Source organism: Melopsittacus undulatus (genome assembly GCF_012275295.1).
Source record: "Melopsittacus undulatus isolate bMelUnd1 chromosome 24 unlocalized genomic scaffold, bMelUnd1.mat.Z SUPER_24_unloc_1, whole genome shotgun sequence".
Lineage (NCBI taxonomy): Eukaryota > Metazoa > Chordata > Aves > Psittaciformes > Psittaculidae > Melopsittacus > Melopsittacus undulatus.
In genome coordinates this window covers 50,343-62,960 of record NW_022993935.1, presented here as the reverse complement: position 1 = coordinate 62,960, position 12,618 = coordinate 50,343, and the positions used below count along the sequence as shown (strand labels likewise).

General features: G+C 53.4%; 2 protein-coding genes across 3 annotated transcripts in view; one reads left to right on the top strand and one right to left on the bottom strand.

The window, feature by feature from the left end:
• Nucleotides 1-4,165, bottom strand: part of LOC117438072 (tubulin-folding cofactor B-like) — a 7,588-nt gene extending 3,423 nt beyond the window's left edge. Inside the window, 3 exon segments of the mRNA XM_034073482.1 lie at nt 707-803; nt 2,304-2,447; nt 3,987-4,165. Coding sequence (XP_033929373.1) covers nt 707-803; nt 2,304-2,447; nt 3,987-4,145 — 400 coding nt within the window. The 5' untranslated portion in view covers nt 4,146-4,165.
• A 132-nt stretch (nt 4,166-4,297) lies between these two features.
• LOC117438077 (DNA-directed RNA polymerase II subunit RPB9) lies at nt 4,298-8,270 on the top strand. 2 transcript variants are annotated; one of them, XM_034073485.1, is made up of 6 exons: nt 4,298-4,411; nt 5,657-5,711; nt 6,504-6,577; nt 7,030-7,104; nt 7,597-7,648; nt 8,131-8,266. In XM_034073485.1, exons 1-6 carry the CDS (start codon nt 4,338-4,340, stop codon nt 8,191-8,193), a joined length of 393 nt encoding a protein of 130 aa, XP_033929376.1. In that variant the 5' UTR covers nt 4,298-4,337; the 3' UTR covers nt 8,194-8,266. The 2 variants fall into 2 exon arrangements, with proteins under 2 accessions (XP_033929376.1, XP_033929377.1); XM_034073486.1 differs by having other exon boundaries at nt 4,317-4,381; nt 8,131-8,270.
• The last annotated feature ends 4,348 nt before the right edge of the window (nt 8,271-12,618 follow it).

Sequence of the window (12,618 nt, the reverse complement as noted above, 5' to 3'; positions counted from 1 at the left end):
GGGGGGGGCACAGGGCCAATGGGGATGGGGGCACCATAGGGAGAGTAGTGCCACGATGGGGATGCTGGGAAGGGGGGGACAGGGGGCTTGGGGACACCATAGGAACACCATGGGGACACCATAGGGGTCACCATAGGGGACACCATAGGGGACACCATGGGAACACTATAGGGACAACATAGGGACACCATAGGGACACCATAGGGACCCATAGGGACACCATAGGGACGCTATGGGGACGCTATATGGGGACACCATAGGGACACCATAGGGACGCTATGGGGACGCTATGGGGACACCATAGGGGACACCATAGGGACACTATAGGGACACCATGGGGACACCATAAGGACACCATAGGGACACCATAGGGGACACCATAGGGGACACCATAGGCAACACCATAGGGACACTATGGGGACACCATAGGGACACCATAGGGGACACCATAGGGACACTATGGGGATACCATAGGGGACACCATAGGGGACACCATAGGGACACCATAGGGGACACCATAGGGACCACCATAGGGACACCATAGGGGACACCATAGGGGACACCATAGGGACACTATGGGGACACTATAGGGACACTATGGGGATGCTATAGGGACACCATAGGGACCCATAGGTACACCATAGGTACACCATAGGGACACCATAGGTGTCATGGGGTCAGCAGTGGGGCTGCCCCACAGCCTCACCTGGTCTCTTGTCATAGTCACTCTCTGTCATCTCATACTTCTCCACCTGGGACACGTCCTCATACTCCCCAATGCGAGCGCCGCTGCGGTCAATAACCTGGGGGGGCGTTTTGGGGTGAAAAAGGGGGATTTTGGGGTTTCAAGGCTATTTTGGGGTGAAAAAGGGGGATTTGGGGGTCTCAAGGTTATTTTGGGGTGGGAAAAGGGGGATTTGGGGGTCTCAAGAACAGTTTTGGGGTGAAAAAGGGGGATTTGGGGGTCTCAAGCTATTTTGGGGTGAAAAAGGGGGATTTGGGGGTTTCAAGGCTATTTTGGGGTGAGAAAAGGGGGATTTGGGGGTCTGAAGGCTATTTTGGGGTGAAAAGGGGGATTTGAGGGTCTCAAGAACAGTTTTGGGGTGAGAAAAGGGGGATTTGGGGGTTTCAAGGCCATTTTCAGGGTGGAAAGATGGATTTTGGGGGTTCCAACACCATTTTGGGGTGAAAAAGGGGATCTGGGGGTCAAAAGGGGCTTTTGGGGGGGTTCAAGTCCATTTTCAGAGGGACAAAAAAAGGTTTTTTGGGGTTCCAAGATCATTTTGGGGTGAAAAAAGGGTTTTTGGAGGTTTCAAAACCACTTTGGGGTGAAAAAAGGGGGTTGTGGGGTGTTTCAGGGCCATTTTGGTGTGAAAAAAGGGGGTTTTGGGGGTTCCAAGATTATTTTGGGGTGATAAAAAGGGATTTTGGGGGGTTCTAAGCCCATTTTGGGGTGGAAAAGGGAAATTCTGTGGTGTTCCAAGCCCATTTTGGGATGAAAAAAAGGGGGTTTTGGGGTGTTTCAGGGCCATTTTGGGGTGGAAAAGGGGGTTTTGGGGGCTTCCATGACCACTTGGGGATGAAAAAGGGAGTTTTGGGGTGTTCCAAGCCCATTTTGGGGTGAAAAAGGGGAGTTTTGGGGTGTTTCAAGGCCACTTTTGGGGTGAAAAAGGGTTTTTTGGGGTGTTTCAAGGCCATTTTCAGAGTTTAAAGGATTTTTGGGGTGTTCCAAGCCCATTTTGGGGTGAAAAAGGGAATTTTGGGGTGTTTCAAGGCCTTTTTGGGATGAAAAAAGGGGTTTTTGGGGTGTTTCAGGGCCATTTTGAGATGTAAAAGGGGTTTTTGGGGTGTTCCAAGCCCATTTTGGGGTGAAAAAAGGGTGTTTTGGGGTGCTTCAAGGCCATTTTGGGGTGAAAAAGAGGAATTTTGGGGTGTTTCAAGGCCATTTTCAGAGCTTAAGAGATTTTTGGGTTGTTCCAAGCCCATTTTGGGTTGAAAAAAGGGGTTTTTGGGGTGTTCCAAGTCCATTTTGGGGTGAAAAAGGGGAATTTTGGGGTGTTTCAAGGCCATTTTGAGGTGAAAAAGGGGAATTTTGGGGTGCTTCAAGCCCATTTTAGGGTGAAAAAGGGGAATTTTGGGGTGTTTCAAGGCCATTTTCAGAGTTTAAAGGATTTTTGGGTGTTCCAAGCCCATTTTGGGGTGAAAAAGGGGAATTTTGGGGTGTTTCAAGGCCATTTTGGGTTGAAAACAGGGGTTTTTGGTGTATGTCAGCCCCATGCCCCCCAGCAGGCCCCAGTACCCACGTGCACCCTGCATCCATCCCACAGCTCATAGGATCCCAGTAGGGCCTCATCGCAGTCCAGCCGCCCCAGGAGCTCATCGTCGGTGCCATAGAGCTCCAGCTCCATGCAGGAGGCCGGGCTGCCCACCACCAGCTCCAGCTTGCACTGCAACGGGACCAGTTAAAACCAGTACAGACCAGTTACACCAGTACTGACCAATTACACCAGGACTGATCCCAGTTACACCAGTACAGACCCAGTTACACCAGTACTGACACAGTTACACCAGTACTGACCAGTTACACCAGTACAGACACAGTTACCCCCGGTACCGATCCTGTTACCCCCAGGACCAATCCCAGTTACCCCCCAGTACCAATCCCACTTACACCAGTACAGACCCAGCTACACCAGTACCGACCCAGTTACACCAGTACTGACACAGTTACCCCTAGTACCGATCCCAGTTACCCCTGATACTGACCCCGTTACCCCAGTACCGATCCCAGTTACCACCAGTACCGATCCCAGTTACCCCCGGTACTGATCCCATTACCCCCAGTACCGATCCCCGTTACCCCTGATACTGACCCCGTTACCCCAGTACCGATCCCAGTTACCACCAGTACCGATCCCAGTTACACCAGTACCGATCCCAGTTACCACTGGTACTGATCCCAGTTACCCCCAGTACCGATCCCAGTTACCCCCAGTACCAATCCTAGTTACACCAGTACTGATCCCAGTTACACCAGTACAGATCCCAGTTACACCAGTACTGATCCCAGTTACACCAGTACAGACCCAGTTACACCGGTACCGATCCCAGTTACACCGGTACCGATCCCAGTTACACCAGTACTGATCCCAGTTACACCAGTACTGATCCCAGTTACACCAGTACCGATCCCAGTTACACCAGTACCGATCCCAGTTACCCCCAGTACCGATCCTGTTACCCCCAGTATCCCAGTTACCCCCATTACCGACCCCGTTACCCCTGGTACCGATCCCAGTTACCCCCAGTATCGACCCAGTTACACCAGTACAGACCCCAGTTACACCAGTACCGATCCCAGTTACCACTGGTACCGATCCCAGTTACCACTGGTACCGATCCCAGTTACCCCCAGTACCGATCCTGTTACACCAATACCGATCCCAGTTACCCCAGTACTGATCCCAGTTACCCCCAGTACCAATCCCAGTTACCCCCAGTACCGATCCCAGTTACCCCCAGTACCGATCCCAGTTACCCCATTACCGATCCCAGTTACCCCCAGTACCGATCCCGTTACCCCCAGTTTTAATCCCAGTTACCCCCAGTACCGACCCACTTACCCCATTACCGATCCCCGTTACCCCCGGTACCGATCCCGTTACCCCCGTTACAACCGGTACCAATCCCGTTACAACCGGTCCCGGTTACCCCCGTTACAACCGATATCCCCGTTACCCCCATTACCGATCCCGTTACTCCCGTTACAACCCGTACCGACCCGTTACAACCGGTACCGACCCCGTTACAACCGGTACCGATCCCGTTACCCCCAGTACCGATCCCCGTTAACCTTGTTACAACCGGTACCGACCCCGTTACAACCGGTACCTGTCCCCGTTACCCCCATTACCGATCCCGTTACCACAGTTACCCCGTTACCGATCCCGTTACCCCCGTTACAACCGTTCCCCCGTTCCCGGTACCTTGAGCTCGGCCACAGTGATCCCGGTGCTGTACCGCTTGGGAGCCCTGCGGGCCGTGAGGCTGCTGCTGACGGACAACAACACGGACCCGGCCCCGGTACAGGCCCCGTTACCGGTACCGGCCCCGGTACCGGCCCCAGGCCCCGACACGGCCTTCATGCTGCTTCTGGAAGCTTCGGCCCGCCCCCCCCTGCCCGCGGAGCCAATGGGGAGAGAGGGCACCGCCCACACCGGGGGAGAGGAGCCAATGGGAGAGCGAGGCGGAGGGAGGGGCGGGGCTAAGAGGGCGGAGCTGTTTGTGCTGGCGGAGGTGTTGTGTCCCTGCGCGGCCGCCGTTGGGGCTCTGTGCGCATGCGCGGAGCGGCCATGGAGACGGACGGGGCCTACGAGCCGGGGTTCGTGGGGATCCGGTTCTGCCAAGAGTGGTGAGGGGAGACCCAGAGAGACCTATAGAGATATATAGAGACCCATAGAGACCTATAGAGACCCTATAGATACCCTATAGATATCCTATAGATATCCTATAGACCCCATAGGCGCCCTATAGACACCTTATAGACACCCTATAGACCCCATAGGCGCCCTATAGACACCCTATAGACAATCTATAGATACCCTATAGATACCCTATAGACCCCATAGGTGCCCTATAGGCACCCTGTAGACACCCTATAGACCCCATAGGTGCCCTGTAGGCACCCCATAGACCCCTATAGACACCCCATAGACACCCCATAGTTGCCCTATAGACACCCTATAGGCACCCCATAGACCCCTATAGACACCCCATAGGCACCCTATAGGCACCCTGTAGACACCCCATAAACCCCATGCACGCCCTATAGACACCCCATAGACCCCATAGGTGCCCTATAGACACCCTATAGGCACCCCATAGGCACCTTATAGACACTCTATAGACACTCTATAGACCCCATATGTGCCCTATAGACACCCCTTTTATATACACATTGTCTGTCCCTTATCTATTTTGATATATTCCTCATGTACCCATTATGTATTCCTATAAACCTTTATGTACCCTTATATACCCCCATATACCCTGTGAGTATGTCCCCCACATTCCTTGTGTACCCTTATATACCTCTCATGTACCATTAAACGTTTCCATATACTTCTGTATACTTGCTATATAGTCTCCTATATGTCCCCATATACCCTCAATATAACCTTATATGTTCTATATGTACTCCCATATACCCTTCTATATACCTATATATTCCTATATACTTCTATGTACCCCACACATCTTCTATACTGCTATATACCCTTATGTACCCCCTATGTACTCCCCTATACTTCTATGTGCCTATGTCCCCAGTGTACCTCCTACATACCCCATGTACACCCATATACCCCAATATACTCCCCTATAGCTTCTATACATCCTTACATACGCCCTATATACCTCTTATACCCCTTTATGCTCCTATATACACCTTTATATTCTCCATATATGCCCTATACACACCCTACATACTCCCTATACACCTTCTATGCCCCCTTATGCCCCATATACACCTTTATATTCTCCATATACGCCCTATACACACCCTACATACCCTCTATATACCCCTTATGCCCCATACACCCCTATATACCCCCCATATACCCCCATATACTGCCCATATAACCCCTCTTCCCCCCAGCAACAACATGCTGTACCCCAAGGAGGACAAGGAGAACCGGATCCTGCTCTATGCCGTGAGTGCCCCCCCATACTGATCCCAATGGGATGCAGCCCCCCAGGTCCATATAACAATAGGGGGGGTTATAAGGACCAGTCCCAGTGTGATAATGGGATAACCCCTCCATTTGCCCCCATTTGCCCCCCCATTGCTCCCCATTTGCCCCCCATTGCCTCCCCTTTGCCCCCTCTTTACCCCCCCATTGCCCCCATTTGCCCCCCCATTGCCCCCCATTTGCCCCCTCTTTACCCCCCCATTGCCCCCCATTTGCCCCCCCATTGCCTCCCCTTTGCCCCCTCTTTACCCCCATTTGCCCCCTCTTTACCCCCCCATTGCTCCCCATTTGCCCCCCCATTGCCTCCCCTTTGCCCCCTCTTTACCCCCCCATTGCCCCCCATTTGCCCCCTCTTTGCCCCCCCTTGTTCCCCATTTGCCCCCCCAATTGCCTCCCCTTTGCCCCCTCTTTACCCCCCCATTGCCTCCCCTTTGCCCCCTCTTTACCCCCTCATTGCTCCCCATTTGCCCCCCCATTGCCTCCCCTTTGCCCCCTCTTTACCCCCCATTGCCCCCCATTTACCCCCCCCATTTGCCCCCATTGCCCCCTCTTTACCCCCCATTGCCCCCCATTTGCCCCCCATTGCTCCCCATTTGCTCCCCATTGCCCCCCATTTGCCTCTCATTTGCCCCCCCATTTGCCCCCCCATTGCCTCCCATTTGCCCCCTCTTTGCCCCCCCTTGTTCCCCATTTACCCCCCATTTGCCCCCCATTTACCCCCCATTGCTCCCCATTTACCCCCCATTGCCCCAGTGCCGCAACTGTGACTACCAGCAAGAGGCTGACAACAGCTGCATCTATGTCAACAAGATCACCCATGAAGTGGAGTGAGTTCATTAACCAGCCTCTAATTGGGCTCATTAATAGGGGCCATTAATGGGGATGGGCTGAGGGGGGAGCTCCTGCAGAGCATCATTAATGGGGGGGCAATAAAGGGAGAGGGCAATTAATGGGGTAATTAATAGGGATGGGTTGTTGGAGGTTAATAGGGTTAATAGAGGGTAATTAATGAGGGTAATTAATAGAGATGGATTGTTGGGGGTTAATAGGATTAATAGGGTAATTAATAGGGGTAATTAATAGGGATGGATTGTTGGGGGTTCATAGGATTAATAGAGAATAATTAATGAGGGTAATTAATAGAGATGGGTTGTTGGGGGTTAATAGGGTTAATAGAGGGTAATTAATGGGGGTAATTAGGGAAGGGGTAATTGGGGTTAATTAATGAGGGTGCTCATTAAAGCACTAACGAAGGAGTTAACCCCCCCCCCCCCCCCAGTGAGCTCACCCAGATCATTGCGGACGTGTCCCAGGACCCCACATTGCCCCGAACTGAGGATCACCCCTGCCAGAAGTGAGGCCACAGGGGGGGTCATGGGGACCCCCCAACCCCTTAATGCCCCCCCATCCCCCTAATGCCCCCCCATCCCCTTAATGCCCCCCCATCCCCTTAATGCCCCCCCCATTCCCTTAATGCCCCCCCATCCCCTTAATGCCCCCCCATTCCCTTAATGCCCCCCCATTCCCTTAATGCCCCCCCAACCCCCTTAATGCCCCCCCAACCCCTTAATGCCCCCCCATCCCCTTAATGCCCCCCCCATGCCCTTAATGCCCCCCCATGCCCTTAATGCCCCCCATCACCTTAGTGCCCCCCCATCTTCCTGATGCCCCCATCCCCTTAATGCCCCCATCCCCATTGTCCCCCCCATCTCATTGTCCCCCCATCCCCATAGTGCCCCCCCATCCCCTTAATGCCCCCATCCCCTTAATGCCCCCATCCCCTTAATGCCCCCATCCCCTTTTATCCCCCCCTTGCCCCCCCCATCCCATTAATGCCCCCCCACAGATGCGGCCACAAAGAAGCCGTTTTCTTCCAGTCCCACAGCGCCAGAGCTGAGGTGAGACCCCCCAAACTGCCCCATATCCCCCTTTACCCCCCCCATAACCCCTTTACCCCCCCCATATCCCCCTTTACCCCCCCATAACCCCTTTATGTCCCCCCCCATAACCCCTTTACCCCCCCCATATCCCCCTTTACCCCCTCATAACCCCTTTATGTCCCCCCCCATAACCCCATTACTCCCCCCCCATAACCCCTTTACCCCCCCCATAACCCCTTTACCCCCCCCATAACCCCTTTGTGTCCCCCCCCATAACCCCATTACCCCCCCCATAACCCCTTTATGTCCCCCCCCCTCATAACCCCTTTATGTCCCCCCCCATAACCCCATTACTCCCCCCCATAACCCCTTTATGTCCCCCCCCATATCCCCCTTTACCCCCCCCATAACCCCTTTGTGTCCCCCCCCATAACCCCATTACCCCCCCCCATAACCCCTTTATGTCCCCCCCCCCATAACCCCTTTATGTCCCCCCCCAGGATGCCATGAGGCTCTACTACGTCTGCACTGCACCCCACTGCGGCCACCGCTGGACTGAGTGACCCCAACCCCCCCATTGGGGCTGTCACCCCAAAACCTCCTCTGCCCCCCCCCCCCCAGCGCTGGGGGTTGTTTTGGTGACAATAATGGCTGTTTTGGGCAAAAAAGGGTCCTGGTGGTTCTGGGGGGTCCCCATGGGGGGACCCCAAAATGTGCCAGTGGGGACCAAATGCATTGGTGGATATGGGGCTGGGGTCCAGGTGCAGCCCAGCTGAGGCCTCCAAAACGGGTCAGAGTTGGAGAATTCCCTAAAATACCCCAAAAATAGTTCAAAGTTGGAGAATTCCCTCAAATTCCACCCAAAATGGTTCAAAATTGGAAAATTCCAACAAAAATCCCACTCAAAATGGTTCAAAGTTGGAGAATTCCCTCAAATTCCACCCAAAATGGTTCAAAGCTGGAAAATCCCAGGATTATCCCACCCAAGCTCTCCAGCACTGCTTCCACTATGGATATGGGGCTGGAATCCAGGTGGGACAGACCATGCTGTGCTAGGAGAACTGCATCCCTATTCCCAAAAGCAGGAATTGTGTGTCGGGATCAAGCCCATCATGGAGGAGGTGGAAGGGATGGGGGGGGGGGGGGGTCCCATTCCCAGCCTGTTCCCAGCAGCATTCCCGTGGGCACATCCCAGCGGATCCATATGGGATCAAACCGGCAACGGGATAACGGCGTTCCTAACGCTGGGAACAACGGGATAACGGCGTTAATAACGTTGGGAACAACGGGATAACAGCGTTAATAGCGTTGGGAACAACGGGATAACAGCGTTAATAACGTTGGGAACAACGGGATAACAGCGTTAGTAACGTTGGGAACAACGGGATAAGAACGTTAATAGCGTTGGGAACAACGGGATAAGAGCGTTAATAGCGTTGGGAACAACGGGATAAGAACGTTAATAACGTTGGGAACAACGGGATAAGAACGTTAATAACGTTGGGAACAACGGGATAACAGCGTTAATAACGTTGGGAACAACGGGATAAGAACGTTAATAACGTTGGGAACAACGGGATAACAGCGTTAATAACGTTGGGAACAACGGGATAAGAACGTTAATAACGTTGGGAACAACGGGATAAGAACGTTAATAACGTTGGGAACAACGGGATAAGAACGTTAATAACGTTGGGAACAACGGGATAAGAACGTTAATAGCGTTGGGAACAACGGGATAAGAACGTTAATAACGTTGGGAACAACGGGATAAGAACGTTAATAACGTTGGGAACAACGGGATAAGAACGTTAATAGCGTTGGGAACAACGGGATAAGAACGTTAATAGCGTTGGGAACAACGGGATAACAGCGTTAATAGCGTTGGGAACAACGGGATAACAGCGTTCCTAAGGTCCCATCAGGGATGCGCATCCCGGTTTCCCGTTGCTAGGAAGCCGCTGTTCGTTGCTATGGCAACGGCGCTGCGTGATGACGCAGCACGCCGCTGCCGCTGCGTGACGTCACGGAGCGCGCCGGGGATGCCCCGGTCCTGCCCCGCTCCCCAGGGCTCCGACGGGGGGGAGACCGGTAACGGGGGGGGAATGGGGGGGGGGGCTATAGGGGTGTTCTATAGGGGGGCTCTATAGGGGTGTTCTATAGGGGTATTCTATAGGGGGGCTCTATAGGGGGGGTCTATAGGGGGGCTCTATAGGGGTGTTCTATAGGGGTATTCTATAGGGGGGCTCTATAGGGGGGGTCTATAGGGGGGCTCTATAGGGGTGGTCTATAGGTGGGCTCTATAGGGGTGTTCTATAGGGGGGCTCTATAGGGGGGCTCTATAGGGGTGTTCTATATGGGTGCTCTATAGGGGTGTTCTATAGGGGGGCTCTATAGGGGGGTCTATAGGGGTGTTCTATAGGGGTGTTCTATAGGGGTGCTCTATAGAGGTGTTCTATCGGGGGGCTCTATAGGGTGCTGTCTATGGGTGCTCTCTATGGGTGCTGGGTGCTCTCTATGGGTGCTCTCTATAGGTGCTATCTATGGGTGCTGGGTGCTCCCTATGGATGCTGTATCCGGATGCTCTATGGATGCTGTATCCGGATGCTCTCCCTATGGATGCTGTATCCGGATGTTCTATGGATGCTGTATCCGGATGCTCTCCCTATGGATGCTGTATCCGGATGCTCTCCCTATAGCTGCTGTATCCGGATGCTCTATGGATGCTGTATCCGGATGCTCTCCCTATAGCTGCTGTATCCGGATGCTCTATGGATGCTGTATCCGGATGCTCTCCCTATAGCTGCTGTATCCGGATGCTCTATGGATGCTGTATCCGGATGCTCTCCCTATGGATGCTGTATCCGGATGTTCTATGGATGCTGTATCCGGATGCTCACCCTATGGATGCTGTATCCGGATGCTCTCCCTATGGATGCTGTATCCGGATGCTCTATGGATGCTGTATCCGGATGCTCTCCCTATGGATGCTGTATCCGGTTGCTCTATGGATGCTGTATCCGGATGCTCTATGGATGCTGTATCCGGATGCTCTCCCTATGGATGCTGTATCCGGTTGCTCTATGGATGCTGTATCCGGATGCTCTATAGATGCTGTATCCGGATGCTCTCCCTATGGATGCTGTATCCGGATGCTCTATGGATGCTGTATCCGGTTGCTCTCCCTATGGATGCTGTATCCGGTTGCTCTCCCCACAGGTTCCCCGTTCCGGTTGTGTCCGCAGGGGAGGGGGGGTCAGCCCCGGACCCCCCCCCGGTCCCAGCGCCCCTGGCTCCGCATCGCCCCCTGCCGGGCTCCGGTGAGACTGCACCGGATGGGACCGTGGGGGGTGAGGGGGGGGCAAAACGGTCCTGAAACGGTGAAGAATGGTCCAAAACGGTCCTGGGGGGGGGTCTAAAATGGTCCTGGAAGGGTTTAAAACGGTCCTGGAAAGGTCCAAAATGGTCTAAAATGGTCTTGGAACAGTCCAGAATGGTCCAAAACAGCTTTGGGAGGGTCCAAAACGGTCCTGGAAGGGTTTAAAATGGTTTAGAAGAGCCCCAAATGTTCCCAAAAGGTCCTGGAAGGGTTTAAATGGTCCTTAAACGGTCCAGAAGGGTCCAAAACGGTCCTGGAAGGGTTTAAAATGGTCCTGAAACGGTCCAGAAGGGTCCAAAACGGTCCTGGATGGGTTTAAACTGGTCCAAAATGGTCCTGGAACGGTCAGAATGGTCCAAAACGGCTTTGGGAGGGTCTAAAATGGTCCTGGAAGCGTTTAAATGGTCCTGAAACGGTCCTGAAACGGTCCAGAGTGGTTCAAAACAGCCTTGGGGGGGCCTAAAACGGTCCTGAAAGGGTTAAAAATGGTCCTGAAACAGCCCTGGAAGAGCCCCAAATGGTCCCAAACGGTCCTGAAACGGTCCAGAATGGTCTAAAATGGTCCTGGAACGGTAATGAATGGTTCAAAGCAGCTTTGGGAGGGTCTAAAACGGTCCTGGAAGGGTTTAAAATGGTCTAGAAGAGCCCCAAATGGTCCAAAACGGTCCTGAAAGGGTCCAGAACACTCCAAAATGGTCTAAATTGGTCCAGAAACGGTCCAGAATGGCTCAAAAAGGTCCTGGAAGGGTTTAAAATGGTCTAAAATGGTCCAAAACTGTCCAGAATGGTTCAAAACGGTTCAAAACGGTCCTGGAAGGATCCAAAACGCTCCAAAATTGTGTAAATTGGTCCAGAATGGTCCAAAACGGCTCAAAACGGTCCAGAACGTCTCTGGAAGGTCCCAAACGCCCCCTGGGGGGGGGGAGGGGGTTTCAGAACCACCCGAGGCCGTTTTTGGGGTGAAATCCCCGTTTTTACCCATTCCCCCCCGTTCTCCCCCAGGCCCCGCCCCCCCCCGCCGCTGACCCCGCGCTGACCCCGGCGCTGAGCACGCGGGAGCTGGCGGCGCTCGCGCATGCGCTGCAGCGGAAGCTGAGGGCCCTGCAGCAGCGGCGCCGGCGCCACCGCGCACGCGTGGAGGCCATGGAGGAGCTGGTGCGGAGCATGCGCAGTGCGGGCGGCGCAGCGGGGGTAGGTGGGGGGGGGGGCACCAATGTCATATGACCTTATTCCATAGGGATCCCAATGTCCTTATTCCATAGGGATCCAATGTCCTTATTCCATAGGGATCCCAGTGTCCTTATTCCATAGGGATCCCAATGTCCTTATTCCATAGGGATCCAATGTCCTTATTCCATAGGGATCCAATGACCTTATTCCATAGGGAGCCAATGTCCTTATTCTATAGGGATCCAATGTCCTTATTCCATAGGGATCCCAGTGTCCTTATTCCATAGGGATCCTAATGTCCTTATTCCATAGGGATCCCAATGACCTCATTCCATAGGGATCCCAATGTCCTTATTCCATAGGGAACCAATGTCCTTATTCCATAGGGATCCCAATGTCCTTATTCCATAGGGATCCAATGTCCTTATTCCATAGGGAA